Source organism: Lactuca serriola, chromosome 7, assembly GCF_051521515.1.
Source record: "Lactuca serriola cultivar US96UC23 chromosome 7, Lser_US96UC23_V15, whole genome shotgun sequence".
Classification (NCBI taxonomy): domain Eukaryota; kingdom Viridiplantae; phylum Streptophyta; class Magnoliopsida; order Asterales; family Asteraceae; genus Lactuca; species Lactuca serriola.
The window spans coordinates 61,843,792-61,857,959 of record NC_136414.1 but is presented as its reverse complement, the minus strand read 5'-3'; the positions used below and the strand labels follow the sequence as shown (position 1 = coordinate 61,857,959).

Genomic DNA, 14,168 nt, shown 5'->3' with positions numbered 1-14,168 from the left:
ACATGATCATAAAGAATGTCATTAAAATAAAAACGGTTGTTTTTCATTTTGTAAAAGCAAAAGTAAGAATAATTCAAATATTATTTATACAAATAAAAGATTTAGATTTAATATTTGTGGTATAAGTGGTCAAGTAGTTTTTATGTTAATATGCTTATATATTATGTATTATATTTTATTATATACTATATTAATAAATACAAATTCATCTTATGGTACAATTTTCAATTACTTAATTGGCATGACCAAGTTGACTAATGTAGCGAACTTTGTTGACTGCACGTACCCAACTGCCCAAAACGACAAAACTTTATTCCAGAATCTCCCTGTGTTTTCATCAGAAACACCAGCGATTGTTTCTGTGGATTTCTGGTTAGGTCCAAGGCTAATGTTCTAGGGCAAAATCAGTTCACAAATGGAGGATCAATTGGTTCAAGTGATGATCGCGGTGCTAATCTCATCCCTAATCGCCCTTAGAGCTTACAGGAAAAACTCTCTCGATGTTTCAGGCGCATTCGCCGGTTTCTTTGTCATGGCTGTTCATCTCTCCGTCAATTACAGGTTAATTTGATTTCAGGCTTGTGTATATCGTATGTTCGCGTTCTTAATTTTGTTGTTTTTGTAGATTTGGAGCGATGTTGTTGGCTTTCTTCTTTACATCTTCGAAGCTTACTAAAATGGGGGAGGATAGAAAGCGGACTCTGGATGCTGATTTCAAGGAAGGAGGTCAACGAAATTGGTACTGTTTCTATGTTTAATTCTCATTTCCGTCAAGTTTTGCCCTAACGATTGTATGCTTGTTATCGTTATTCCAAATGTATTTATCGTTACCTCCGATTATGCAAAAGGATAAAGATTACTTTAGTTTGTTAAGTGAGTTTCTGTTCGAGATTGGCTTCTTAACTAGTAGCAAGTAGAGCCCTAATTTCAGAAATCAGAAATTGCAGAATTATGTTTAGCAAATTGTTTCCCAATGCATTACTCCACAATTACACATCCTCAGTTTCCAAATTACTTAAGATGTTTCTTATCTCAAGCATTCTTGTTGGTTGTGTATCTAGTTGAGGTTCATGCTTATGTCTGTGGCCCTTGTTTCAACACAGGATACAAGTTCTATCCAATGGTGGAATTGCTTCAGTTTTGGTTATAGCATTTTGGGGGTTGACAACATCACAGGATACCTGTTTGGACTCAAAACAATCAAAAATTATAACAGCTCTTGTTGGTGGCCTGATTGGTCATTACTCATGCTGCAATGGAGACACTTGGTCCTCTGAGCTTGGAGTACTCAGTGATGAACAGCCTCGGTTGATTACTACATTTAGGGTGAGAACTTTTTTTTTTCTTTCATGAATTAAAATCTCTCTTCTTCTCCTCAAATGTAATGCTTCCCAAACTTTCCAAGATCTTCATGAATTGATCCTTTTGAATGATTCTTGTTTAACAGCCTGTTCGTAGGGGTACAAATGGTGGAATAACAAAAGCCGGACTTGTAGCAGCTGCAGCAGCAGGAAGTGTGATTGGATTAGCATTTATTTTACCAGGATTTTTCACAAAAAGTTGCACCAATGATGCCTTCTTGAAGCAGCTATTTGTCATACCTCTTTCTGCCATAGCAGGACTTGCAGGAAGCCTAATCGATTCCATTTTAGGAGCAACTCTGCAATTTAGTGGTTTCTGCAGTGTTCGTAACAAGGTATTTACTTTTCTTGGTCCAAAGTACATAAAAAGCATTACAACCTGTTCTGTTCTGTTCTGTCCTATACTGTACTTTCATCATTTTATTGATTTAGCCGTTTATCTGTCTTATGTAGAGATTGGTTAAAGCATTTATACTTTGTTTTTTCTTGTTAGGTTGTATCGAAACCGGGACCCACAGTGAAGAGGATCTCGGGGCTCAGTATACTTGACAACAATGGTGTGAATCTCGTATCGGTATTTTTAACTTCAGTGCTTACCTCTTTCATCTGCTTATACATCTTCTGAATGTACAATTTTACCCTTTTAATCTGCTAAATATTTCCATAATGCCATTATTCATGTTTAATTTTTGCAACTCCGTTATGGCTTTTATGAGTTTATGTTTGTTACGTACAAATGGAAAATGAAATTTACACAATACTCAAGTTTGATAATCGAAAAACAAAAACCTATTTCATCCCCAAATAACTAGCAATGAATGTAAAAAATATTTTCACTAGATTTATTATGTAAAATTTAGAAACCGAGATGTTTAATAGATTGTTTGATTTATTAAGTTGAAACGATGAATCGGGTGTTTGAGTCATTGTTGTTAAGATTTGTATTGGGATCCTAGCTATGATTGTAAGATCTTATCCGATCTGTTCCCTCCTCTTAAAAAATTATTCTTTTAAAACCCTAGAAAAAAAATTCATTTTTGTTCCAAAATTACATGAATAGCCTAACGAAATGTACATTAAGCTAAAATCGAGCCTCAAAAATTTGTGCATTCAATTCAAAATCATTGTAGGACATAACAACTTTATCCGTTCATCTCGAATTAAACAAAGCATTGTGACACATAAGTTAAGGGTCCTTGTGATCTTCTGCCTTTAGATGTACATAAATATGATGATCATGATACGCGGAAGATGTTTTTTCCCCCAAGTGGTTTAAATCTACCTGAAGAAATTGAAGTAAAAGTTAAATCCACAATCGACATCTTAATGGGTACTATATATGTGCATTTAGAAATCATATATTTTCATGCGAAACAAAACTAAAATATTAGTCACATTACCTAAAATTTTAACAAAGAGAATTAAAATTGACAAATTATCTAACATATATGTGCATTTAGAAATCATATGTTTATCATGTGAAACAAAACTAAAATATTAGTCAGGTTACCTAATATTTTAACAAAGAGAATTAAAATTGACGAGTTATCAATTATCTAAACATAACACGGTAAAAGGGTAACTTTTAGAAAAGGGAATATATATATATATATATATATATATATATATATATATATATATATATATATATATATATATATATATATATATATATATATATATAGGTTCAGGTTCATTTGAGACCATTCTAATTTTGTGAAACCGTGAGACCAAATCTAAAAATAATTTTAAAATGCAAAATAAATGGAAAAATACAAAAAAAAAAAAAAATTTAAATATTATTTTCGGAACTTGAATTAACTAAAAAAATTTTAAAAAAAATAAAAAAAAATTCCGTTTTTTTTTGAAAAATACGTGAAATATTCTAAATAGAATATTACACTGACATATTCTAAAAAATAATTTTAAAATGCAGAATAAATGGAAAAATCTAAATATTTTTTTTTAAATATTATTTTCGGAACTTGAATTAACTAAAAGAAATAAAAATAAAAAAAAAAATTCTTTTTTTTTTTGAAAAATACGTGAAATATTCTAAATAGAATATTACACTGTACATATTATAAAAATAATTTTAAAATGCAAAATAAATAGAAAAACCAAAAAATTATTTTTTTTAAATATTATTTTCGGAACTTGAATTAACTAAAAAAATTTTAAAAAAATAAAAATAAATAAAAAAAATAAAAAAATGTGTCTCACGGTCTCACAAAATATAGGTGATCTCAAATGAACCTAACCCTATATATATATATATATATATATATATATATATATATATATATATATATATATATATATATATATATATATATATATATATATATATATATATATATATATATATATATATAGGAATGAGTTCTATGGAAAACAAATAATTAGGGCAACATCTACCGGAACCAATAATCAAATGACACGTTTCCATTTCTTTCTTCACAAGTAATATATTGTGGAAGTTATTGTGGAAGTGATGTGTTGTCATGTTTTCATTGGTTCAAATATGTGTTGCCCTAATCATTCATTTTCCATATAACTCTTTTCTCTCTCTCTCTCTCTCTCTCTCTCTCTCTCTATATATATATATATATATATATATATATATATATATATATATATATATATATATATATATATATATATATATTCTTTTGAAATAACATGGTTAATAAAAAGCCATGTGATAAACTGAAAATCTGGGGTTCTAAATTCTAATGGTCTAGCAGTGGAAATTTCTATTAAAATTAATTTGCTGAAATAAAATATATGAATTAAACCATAAAAAAATAAGCAAAATGATTTTTTATTATATCGCCCTTACCTATTTGACATGCTATTCTCTTTAGCTAAACCTTTTTTCCTGTGTATATTCTAAATTCATGTGATCCTTTAGACATATGATATGTAATGTAAATATGTAATACACATTTCGATTGTTTTATATTTATATTTAAATAGTTCAAACTTCAACGTTAACATATCTTCACCATAAATATAGCCAAGCCAAGCCAACCTATATTGATTGTTTTTGTCCTTGCAATAAGACAATGACTAGGTAACCCACACCCAACACGTGCACATGACACTTGCACATTGATGAACTAAAAACAGATAAAATTAAATTTCATCCACTCCAATGTCTTTCCTATATTAAATGAAATTCGACAATTTGGGGAAAATGTTAAAAATTCGATGGCCGATCTTAAATGACGATAACCAAACATCTTTAAAGCATGTTGCTGTTTTACCAAGTTTTAAAAATCAGTTTTCTAGTTGAACTGGTTTGGTAACCAGTTCGATTGTGATTCAACTAAGAATTTTTTTATCTTAGACGGTGGTGTGCATCGGTTTTCGAGTTGTATACTCTCCGAAAATGTTCAATTTGTTTTGAAAATAAATTGTTTTTTAACAAACTAAATGAAATCCAACTATACAGCTCCAATAAACCAATTTAAACGGCTTTTTATCGGTTTTATCTCACCACTTCAATCCAATTTTTGAAGAAACCATCTGGTTCAATTAGGTTTAAAAATTGACATAAAACCAATCATTATTAAACCATTTTTGTCCCCGCAGTACAACCAGTTCGAACTGGTTTTTAAAATATTATGTTTTACTATATTTTCCCCAACTAAAACTAAAAAGTTGATCCTTTCCGAGAGATTAAAAGAGTATAACAAGACACTCAAGCGTGTAATTAAAATTGTATAAATAAAACAACACTATAAGGTTTCATAAAACTATGGGTAAATTACACGAATGGTTCCTGTGGTTTGGGGTAATCTACGTAGTTGGTTCTTACGAAGAATTTTTACCTCGGACGGTCCCTATTGTTTGGTTTTGTTGCATCGTTAGTCCCTATTTGACATAAAATGACTTTTTTTTACTCTTATTAATTTCTTTTTTAATTTGTCAATTTATTAATTTTTATTTATATTTTATAATTTTAAAATACAAAAATACCCACCCACCCACCCACCACAACATCACTGGTTCATTCATCTCCCATTGCTCTCTCTCTCTCTCTCTCTCAAAATCAATGAAAAACGTAGAAGTCCTAGACCAAGCTTCCAACAACCACCACAGGTCCTCCGGCAACCTCCACAGTACTATGCTACCTGAAAAAGGCAAATAACAGACCTATACAACCAACTCGTCTTCTTCCTCCTATGATAAAAGATCCATTGATATCTCTTTCATTTCATCCCCAACAAACCTAACAACGCAAATGAAACCAAAACCAAATTCAAACTTGAAATCAAAATTAAAACTAAAGATGATGAGTAACAAAGTCAAACCTGTGAAAATGAAAATCAAGCCCGAAGGAAATTGAAACCAAAATCGATGTTAATCAAAACTGGATTTGATGTTAATCAAAACTGGATTTGATGATAATCAAAACAAAATCAAACAATCAATATGAAAATCATAATCATAATAAAATCAAAATCCGATTCATGAGGTTGCTGAAACGATTTTCAAACAGGTGTAAAAATCAAAGTAAGCTCCGATTCACATGGTTTCTAATACAAATGCCAATGACTGGGGTGGTTCTAGTTCACTTCAAACACCGACGATTTCAATCGAGGGTTTCAACAGTGCCTTCACCTTATGAATCACCAGTTTCAATCGGAGGAGAAGGATGTTAGGGTTTTTGATATAAGGTGTCGACATTAAGGGATAAATGGGTGGGCTGAGCGACAGGGGGTGGGGTTAAATAGAAGGACAACCCGTCGGACTCTTTGGTTTCTCCGACTTCCTCCACTTTTTCCGCCGATCTGGTTTCTGTAAGCTTTTCCCGATTTGATTTCTCCGACGATTTTCTTCCGGTTTAATTTTCACGTTGCTTCAGATTTTTCGGTTTCTATTCCTAGTTTCTTCAACATTTTTCTGGTGGAGGTTTTACAACAGCCTTGCTGAAAAAGTAAAAGAGGTTGATGGTGGTTGGGTGGAGGATTGCCCAAAGAAGATGGTGAACGGGGAGGAGGAGTGAGGGGTGGGTTGGATTAGAGGAGAAGGTAAGCTAATTATGTTTTTCAATAGTAATAATAATAATAATAATAATAATAATAATAATAATAATAATAATAATAATAATAATAGTGAAAATAAGAAATAATTATTAAAATGAATTTAAAATATAAAAAAATAACAATAAGGGTAAAACAGTCTTTTTAAGAGTGGTATGGACCAAACACGCAACAAAATAAAGCAATAGAGACCGTCCAAGTTAAAAATTCTTCTTAGGAACCAATTATGCAGATTACCCCAAACAACAGGGACCATTCGTGTAATTTACCCTAAAACTATTATTATCATAACATTTATACGAATTTAAAGTAATTACTTTTTTTAATAAATAAAATAGTTTTATGGTAGACTGTCGATGTATTTGTTAATTAATAACCACCTAACTTCCAAAAAATCAACGATTTAGTCAGATTTTAAAGACCATTCAATTAAGAAAACTATCATGACAGTTTAAATCAATATCACATGCCTTAATAGTTTTTGACACGTTAACAAAAATAATAATTTACTACTATCAATAACCATACAAATACATTGATTAAAAAAAATCATCGTCATAGCTTTCATTATAGATTTTAATTTTATCTGCTTAGTTAGTATTTAGTATAATATGTCTGAATGGATAATGTGTTATGACATATACACAAAATGACCATTTTACCCTTACATTCCAAAAAAATCATTATATTCAACATTTTTAACATTAGTTTGGATTAAAAAAAACGCATCAAGCCATGTTTTTTTTTTCGGGTTAACCTATATCATCATTATGTCCATATTAAGTGCTTAAACTATTAAGCCCATTAAGTCAAAAAAAAAAAAAAACAAACAGCCCCCACCAGCACAAAGAAACATCTGATTATAAAATAATAAAGAATTGCCACATCCAATCCAAATAAGCAAAATCCAAAGAGATAGTTTTGTTCATAAAAGGGGAAGGGCTTACTTACAACAGGCTTCTTAATTCTTACATTTTCCAACCCAATATATATATTATATATAGACGAGAGGTCAAAACATTGCAAATAAATTTGCAACAACACAAGTATCAATACCAAAATGACCATAATGCCACTTACCTACCCACTCAATCTGTTTGCATATTTTGGTCTCCACTTTGTTCTTCCTTTCACAATTTCGCCCCCACCTCCTTCTAATCGAAGCAGATGCTGACAATCAACAAGATTCGGATCACCAGACCCGTTTTCGTCATTTCCCAATAAGGACGTGAGTGACTGCAGCACACTGTCCTTCATACACTCCCGCCTGTACTCCAAAGTCATACTTGCCAGCTCATAATTCTCCACTACAGGCTGCGGAGCACTCTGCAAAGGGTAAAAACGTAAATCAAACAAAGAAAATGAAAACCTAATTTATCAGATCAAAAGAATAAGATAAAAAGACTTATACCTCAAGAATCCAGCCAACATATTTCACATTGTTGACATGCTGATTCACATCCAAATCACTCCACTTTGGCTATATAATATTTTTCAAAATAAAACATTTCAAAAACCACGTCACCTGATTTATAAAAAGATAAAAAAGATGAAACTTTACTTACAGTTAGGCCATTACGAACATGGTCAGCAGTATTGTCATCGAATTTTGGCAACTTAATGTTGTCATCATCAACAAGAGGAGGCGTGTCTACAAAGAATTGCACAATTTCAGCTCGGACTTCATCAGGTATTTTAGATAACCTCCTTGTAACTTTATTCATCATCACCCAATTGCTAAAAAATATAAAACAAAACACCCTTTTAATTAAAATCATCAACCAAATTTACAATAAGATAAAAAAAAAAAAAAAAAAAAAAAAAAAAAAAGAGGCAAAATTTTTGTTAAAGTTCCAACCTTGAAGCTCTTGTTAGTATTTCTCCAGTTTTATAATCGCGTATCATCCAATCACGTCGCATACCGTTTTTCCCAGAAGCAGCTACCCATGTATCTACTTGGACCATATCGCCCCTGAAATTAATTCGAATTTGTAAAAATAGAAAAGGGTAAAAGTGTCAAAATCATCACATAGATGAGTAGAATTATAGCTTGCTTACCAAGTGGGATAACGATCTACCAGAACTTGCATCTTTGTCACCACCCAAAATAAATTCTTTTTACACATCTCAGGAGTCGAACCAAACCCATCACCCAAGAGTCCAACATGTTTTACATGATTAAGAGCTGTTTCCTGCCAAATCAACACAAAAGGGTAGTTTAGTAAAATCACACACACACACACAAACACATACCAAACCAAAAAGAAAACTTCATGAAGTATATGAGGATACCTGCAAATGATTCATTAACGTTTCTACTGATGCAGTTCGATCGGCCCCTATTTCATAAGATCTAATAGAAAAGTTTTGACGAAAAACAAACCCATCTTCAACCATTCTACCTAAACCAAAAGGATCAAGATCCGAAAGCATGTCAGGGCGTTTAGTTTTCCAATCTAGCATCATCCATTGCTTCTCAGCAGCCAAGAAAATGGTTGTGATAGCAGCAAGTAGCATGCTCCAATCAGGCAATTGATTGATAAAAGTTCTTGGAGCAGTTGATGTTGGATTATCATCATTCTTCAGGTTGAGCCCATCCATCACACCTATTCTAGTACCATTTACCTTTGTAGGAGCCTGTGCATTAGTCTTAACTTGTAAACCTCGGGATTTTGTCTTCATTCCATGCATATCAACACTACCCAAACCACCTCCATGCTTACCGGAATTCTTGTCACCGGATTCAGGTTGTGAGGAAGAAATCGGAAACAAAGATGCAGTTGCAGCTGTAGCAACCATGATTTGCAGATTCTAATGTGTATTTCTCTCAAATATAGTTCCAACTCCGAAAAGAGTCACCAAGGTTGAAGAATAATAGCTCAAAGCTGATGAATGAATGAATGAAGAAGATAGAAAATTAGATACAGATATACAAGTTACACTCGTTAAAGTGGTTATGAGGTGTCGCAAATCCCTACGAAATGGGAGAGGTCATAAATTTTGAACCATAAAGTTGGTGACCAACACGTATTATACACGAACTGTTCATACATGTCCCACCGACAACTATTGGGGGGCCAGGTGTGGTTCGTTTTTTCCCTTTAACACGTTTCACTCGAGAAGCATCAACGCAACAAGATAATTGGTTTACAAATGTTACGGTAGAAATAATCAAACAAAAAGAACAGAGTGCAATATAGCCATCAATTTCAAATTTGATTCGAAAAAGGACTGAGAAGACGTTGATTTGTCGGATACGGCAAAAGGAGAAAGATGAGAGACGGAAAAAAAATCTCACGAAAACGTGTTCATGTCAACAGATCTGAAACATGAGAACCATAAAAACCTAATTTTAAAAAACAAAACTCACATCACATTTCACTCGAAAAGTCGAATCGGATCATATAGACCACTCCATTTACCAAATCGATACAAAGTTTTGGAGACAAAATCAAAATCACATTAAAATGGAAAATTATTGATCAGAAATATAGAGTAATGCATGTAAACCGTAAACGTACCTTTCTCTGAGCTTAAGAAGAATCGAGAGCACGTATACTTAATGCCAAAGAGGCGCTGTCATTGTTGATTGATCTGCAAACCCTAACAGCGGGATTAAAAAACCAACCAAAGATGAATAAAATGAAAAACTAGGGTTTTCGATGGTTGATTTGTTTTGATTTTTGAAGCTTGAAGTTTGTTTGGATTTTGAAATTGGGGGAGAAATTTGAATTTTCTTCTCTGATTCTTCGTTTCGAATAATAAAAAATTTTGCGTTGTCTACGGATAGAAAGCGAGAGTGAGAGAGATGGCCAGCGGTATTTTGGTGGTAGGGATTATTTGGCCTCCAGCGACTTCCTTTTCTTCTACAAAACTCATTGCACCTTTTTTTCCTTCTATTTACAACAATGCCATCCTATGCCATCTATGTGCTTTTCTATGTTGTGATATCATATATGAATTTTAATTGTTTACATGTTATGAAGTAGATACTCTTGTGTTGTGCTATCGATGAAGTTTCATCTCATACGTGTGTTGTGCTACTTATGGTCTTGTATATGTGTAATGTGTATATAGAACATGAATACATCTAACTACCACATCATTTTAGTTTATTACATTAAACTAGGTGTTCCTGATCATGGCTAATGTGATGTTTCTTTTAACTCAATGGATTTACTACATAAAAAACTTAATGGTTCAGTTATATTACTATATACACTAGGGTGAGAATATGTCTGTTTGGGTCAGTTTTGACCTATAACCAATCACATCGGTTTTCAAATATTCCAAACCAAACCCAAAATGAGAGCTAAAATTCGTAACCTTCTTCTGAAGAGGAAGAATCGTTTATATATTAAACGAGATTAGGGTTTCATCATGGTTAGGCCGTCATTAGTTGCTTTAGAAGCAAGTCAGGATAATCCAGTGGGACCCCAGCCAGGGGCTCTGCCCCTTGGACCCCGCTATGGGAGCTGCCCCTTTGAAAACCCGACCAGTCGTCAAACCGGCTTCTAATTCGATCTTACACATGCATGCACTCCGCACAACCCCATACATATATGAGCATACAAATTATGAATCCCCTTAGCTCACATGTCAGTTCCAGTTACTTAAAATGACATGGTGGCACTAAAATCACCAACAATCCTCCCCCATTTTACTGTAACCCTTGAACAGACATAACCTTATCAAACAAACCAAACTAGTACAAAATGAAAATATCGAAACGATTGAATTTCCACTTGGTATCATACATTTGCAAATACTCGAGAATCAGGGTGTTCTAAGAATTGAACCCATCAACCCATTTGAATACCATAAAGTAAAATACATACTAGTTTATTGAATTTCTAGCAAAATACAACTTGACACTATTATAAAGTCGTGTGTCCCAATCCTCTCATGATCGTATCAAGGTCAAGTCCACAACCTCTTGAAATGCAGCTACACTTCACAATCACATAGGTAACTCCTTTCCATGTATCTGCACATACATTTATCAAAGGAATTATTAAGAAGTTAAACTTCAACCTGGCTAACTTGCAGAACCGAACACATACCTGGGATGAATAATCCATGTGTTCCAATCTATAAGTATGAGCTTTCCATGTTGAATTCAACTCCTAACATTATATTAAGAGGGAATTGGATGTCTCGTCATTACAGAGTTAAATGGACTTTAATCCCATCCTGATTACAGTCTTGTGCACTAAGTCTCTTGTCAGACCTTTAGTCAAGTGATCTGCCAAAATTTGTTGTGATTTCACAAACTCAACTGAAATCACACCATTCATGATTAGTTCTCTAATCATACTATGTCTAACACCTGGGTGTCTAGACTTGCCATTATAAACCTGGCTAATGGCTATATGCCTTAGCCAAAGCGGCTGCACTATCACAAATGATAGAAATAGGTGCTATCGGTTTAGAGCACAAAGGAATCTCATAGAATAAATTCCTTAGCCACTCTGCTTCTTTACCAGTTGTTGCTAACACAATAAACTCATATTCCATTGTCGAGTTTGTAATGTAAGATTGCTTCTTGGAAGCCCAAGAAATGGCACCTCCCCCAAGCAAGAATACCCAACCAGAAGTTGAGGAATGGCCCTCCATGTTGGTTATCCAACTTGCATCTGAATTACCTTCTAAAACCGAAAGACTTCCTAAATAACTCAATCCATAATCTATGGTTCCCTTGAGACAATTGAACACTCTATTTACTGCTTGCCAATGTTGAGCATTTGGATTACTAGTATACCTGCTCAACTTACCCATATCAAAAGCAATATCATGTCAAGTACTTGTCATGGCGTGCATCAAGCTACAAATAGCCTTAGAGTATTCCAATTGTGAAATGGAAACGCCATTATTTGGCATTAATTTCACACTTGGATCCATAGGAGTACTCACAGGAGAACAATCGGTAAAATTAAATCGCTTGAGAATTTTCTCAATATAATGACTTTGAGTCATTACTAATCCTTTGTTCATCCCCTTAATTCTTATTCCAAGAATTACATCAGCCTCTCAAATCTTCCATGGAAAACTTGGATGATAACAATTTCTTTGTTTCATCCACTTGATTTTAGTCGGTACCAAAAATCAACATGTCATCTACATATAAGCAAATGATCACTCCAGCTCTAGTAGCATCATCGAATCTACTATAAACACATTTGTCACATTGGTTTGTCTTGAAACCAAAAGAGAAAATCACCTCATCAAAATTTTGATGCCATTGTTTAGGCACTTGTTTAAGCCCATACAAAGATTTGACAAGTTTACAAACCATATGCTCTTTACCGGGCATAATGAAACCTTCAGGTTGTTTCATGTAAACTTCCTCGTCAAGATCACCATTTAAAAATGTTGTTTTCACATCCATTTGGTGAATAACCAGATTGTGGATACTTGTCAAGGCAACCAACAATCTAATAGTAGAAATACGTGCAACTGGAGCATACGTATCAAAATAGTCAATACCGAGTTTTTGTCTAAAACCTTGAATGACTAACCGGGCTTTGAATTTGTCAATAGTCCCATTAACATTCATTTTCTTTTTGAAAATCCATTTGCAACCAAGAGTTTAGAACCCGGAGGCAAATCAGACAAGACCCATGTGTTGTTCTCAAGAATTGATGACATTTCATCAGCAATTGCTTCTTTCCAAAAGGCACTATCATGAGACTTTATGGCCTCTTGATATGTCTTAGGATCATCTTCAATACTATAGAAATAAGTGTGTTCAAGACTAATTTCATCTCTTGAACCTTCCACCAAATACAGTTGGAAGTCGGATCTGAAATTTTTCGCAATTTGGCCTCTTTTTATTCTACGAAGCTCTTGTGGTTCTTGCACGATACCACCATCTTGACTTTCTGGATTTTGCTCTTTATTAGCACCAAAATTCAGATCCTTAGGCCTTTGAATCGATGAAAATCGCATCTCATCAACAATTGCATCCCGTGATTTGATAACAGTGTTAATTGAAACTGAATCATTAGGTTCTATTACATAAAACCTATATGCCTTGGAATGTTCAGCATATCAGATGAATATGCAATCAATTCCACGTTCTCCCAAAAATTTCTTTTTGGGCTCGGTAAGTTTTACAACTGCCCGACATCCTTAAACCCGAAAATAACTCAAATTCAACTTTTTCTTGAACCAAAGTTCATATGGGACTGTTTTGTTCCTTTTATTTGGAGCCCTATTTAACAAATAGCAGGCCGTTAACATTGCCTCTCCCCAGAATCCTTCACTCAATCTCGAGTATGATAACATCGAGTTTACCATTTCCTTTAAAACTCGAATTTTGCGTTCAACAATACCATTCTGTTGGGGTGTGTAAGGTGTCGTGGTCTCATGAATGATACCCATTTATTGAAAATATATGGGATCCATATATTCACCTCCCCTATCAGTCCTGAGACGTTTAACCAGAATGCCCAATTGCAATTCCACCTCGTTTTTGTATATTTTGAATTTATCTAAGGCTTCATCCTTAGAATGTAACAAATACACATAGCAAAACCGAGTGTAGTCATCAATAAAGGTGACTACACAATTTTTATTTCCCAAAGAAGGAGTGAAGTGAAAATCACACAGGTCACTGTGTACAAGTTCCAAAATAACTGAATTTAGTGACACTAGGAAATGGTTGTTTTGTTACTTTTGTAAGCATGCATGTTTTACATTTATCAGATGTCATATCAAAGGCTGGAATTAATCCAACTTTTGACATCTCATGCAT

At 33.4% G+C, this 14,168-nt stretch overlaps 2 protein-coding genes across 3 annotated transcripts; one reads left to right on the top strand and one right to left on the bottom strand.

The window, feature by feature from the left end:
• The first annotated feature begins 285 nt into the window (after nt 1-285).
• LOC145063076 (integral membrane protein (Protein of unknown function DUF92, transmembrane)) lies at nt 286-2,056 on the top strand. The gene is made up of 5 exons (XM_079010668.1): nt 286-561; nt 626-739; nt 1,104-1,326; nt 1,448-1,696; nt 1,855-2,056. The coding sequence occupies exons 1-5, from the start codon at nt 416-418 to the stop codon at nt 1,984-1,986; spliced, it is 864 nt and encodes a 287-aa protein (XP_078866794.1). The 5' UTR covers nt 286-415; the 3' UTR covers nt 1,987-2,056.
• A 5,197-nt stretch (nt 2,057-7,253) lies between these two features.
• LOC145063055 (palmitoyl-acyl carrier protein thioesterase, chloroplastic-like) lies at nt 7,254-10,242 on the bottom strand. Of its 2 annotated transcripts, XM_079010650.1 has the most exons (7): nt 9,934-10,242; nt 8,705-9,297; nt 8,471-8,604; nt 8,271-8,384; nt 7,978-8,149; nt 7,824-7,892; nt 7,254-7,738 (listed from the first exon to the last, which is right to left on the bottom strand). In XM_079010650.1, the coding sequence occupies exons 2-7, from the start codon at nt 9,209-9,211 to the stop codon at nt 7,493-7,495; spliced, it is 1,242 nt and encodes a 413-aa protein (XP_078866776.1). In that variant the 5' UTR covers nt 9,212-9,297; nt 9,934-10,242; the 3' UTR covers nt 7,254-7,492. The 2 variants fall into 2 exon arrangements, with proteins under 2 accessions (XP_078866776.1, XP_078866777.1); XM_079010651.1 differs by lacking the exon at nt 9,934-10,242 and having other exon boundaries at nt 8,705-9,827.
• Nucleotides 10,243-14,168: the final 3,926 nt, after the last annotated feature.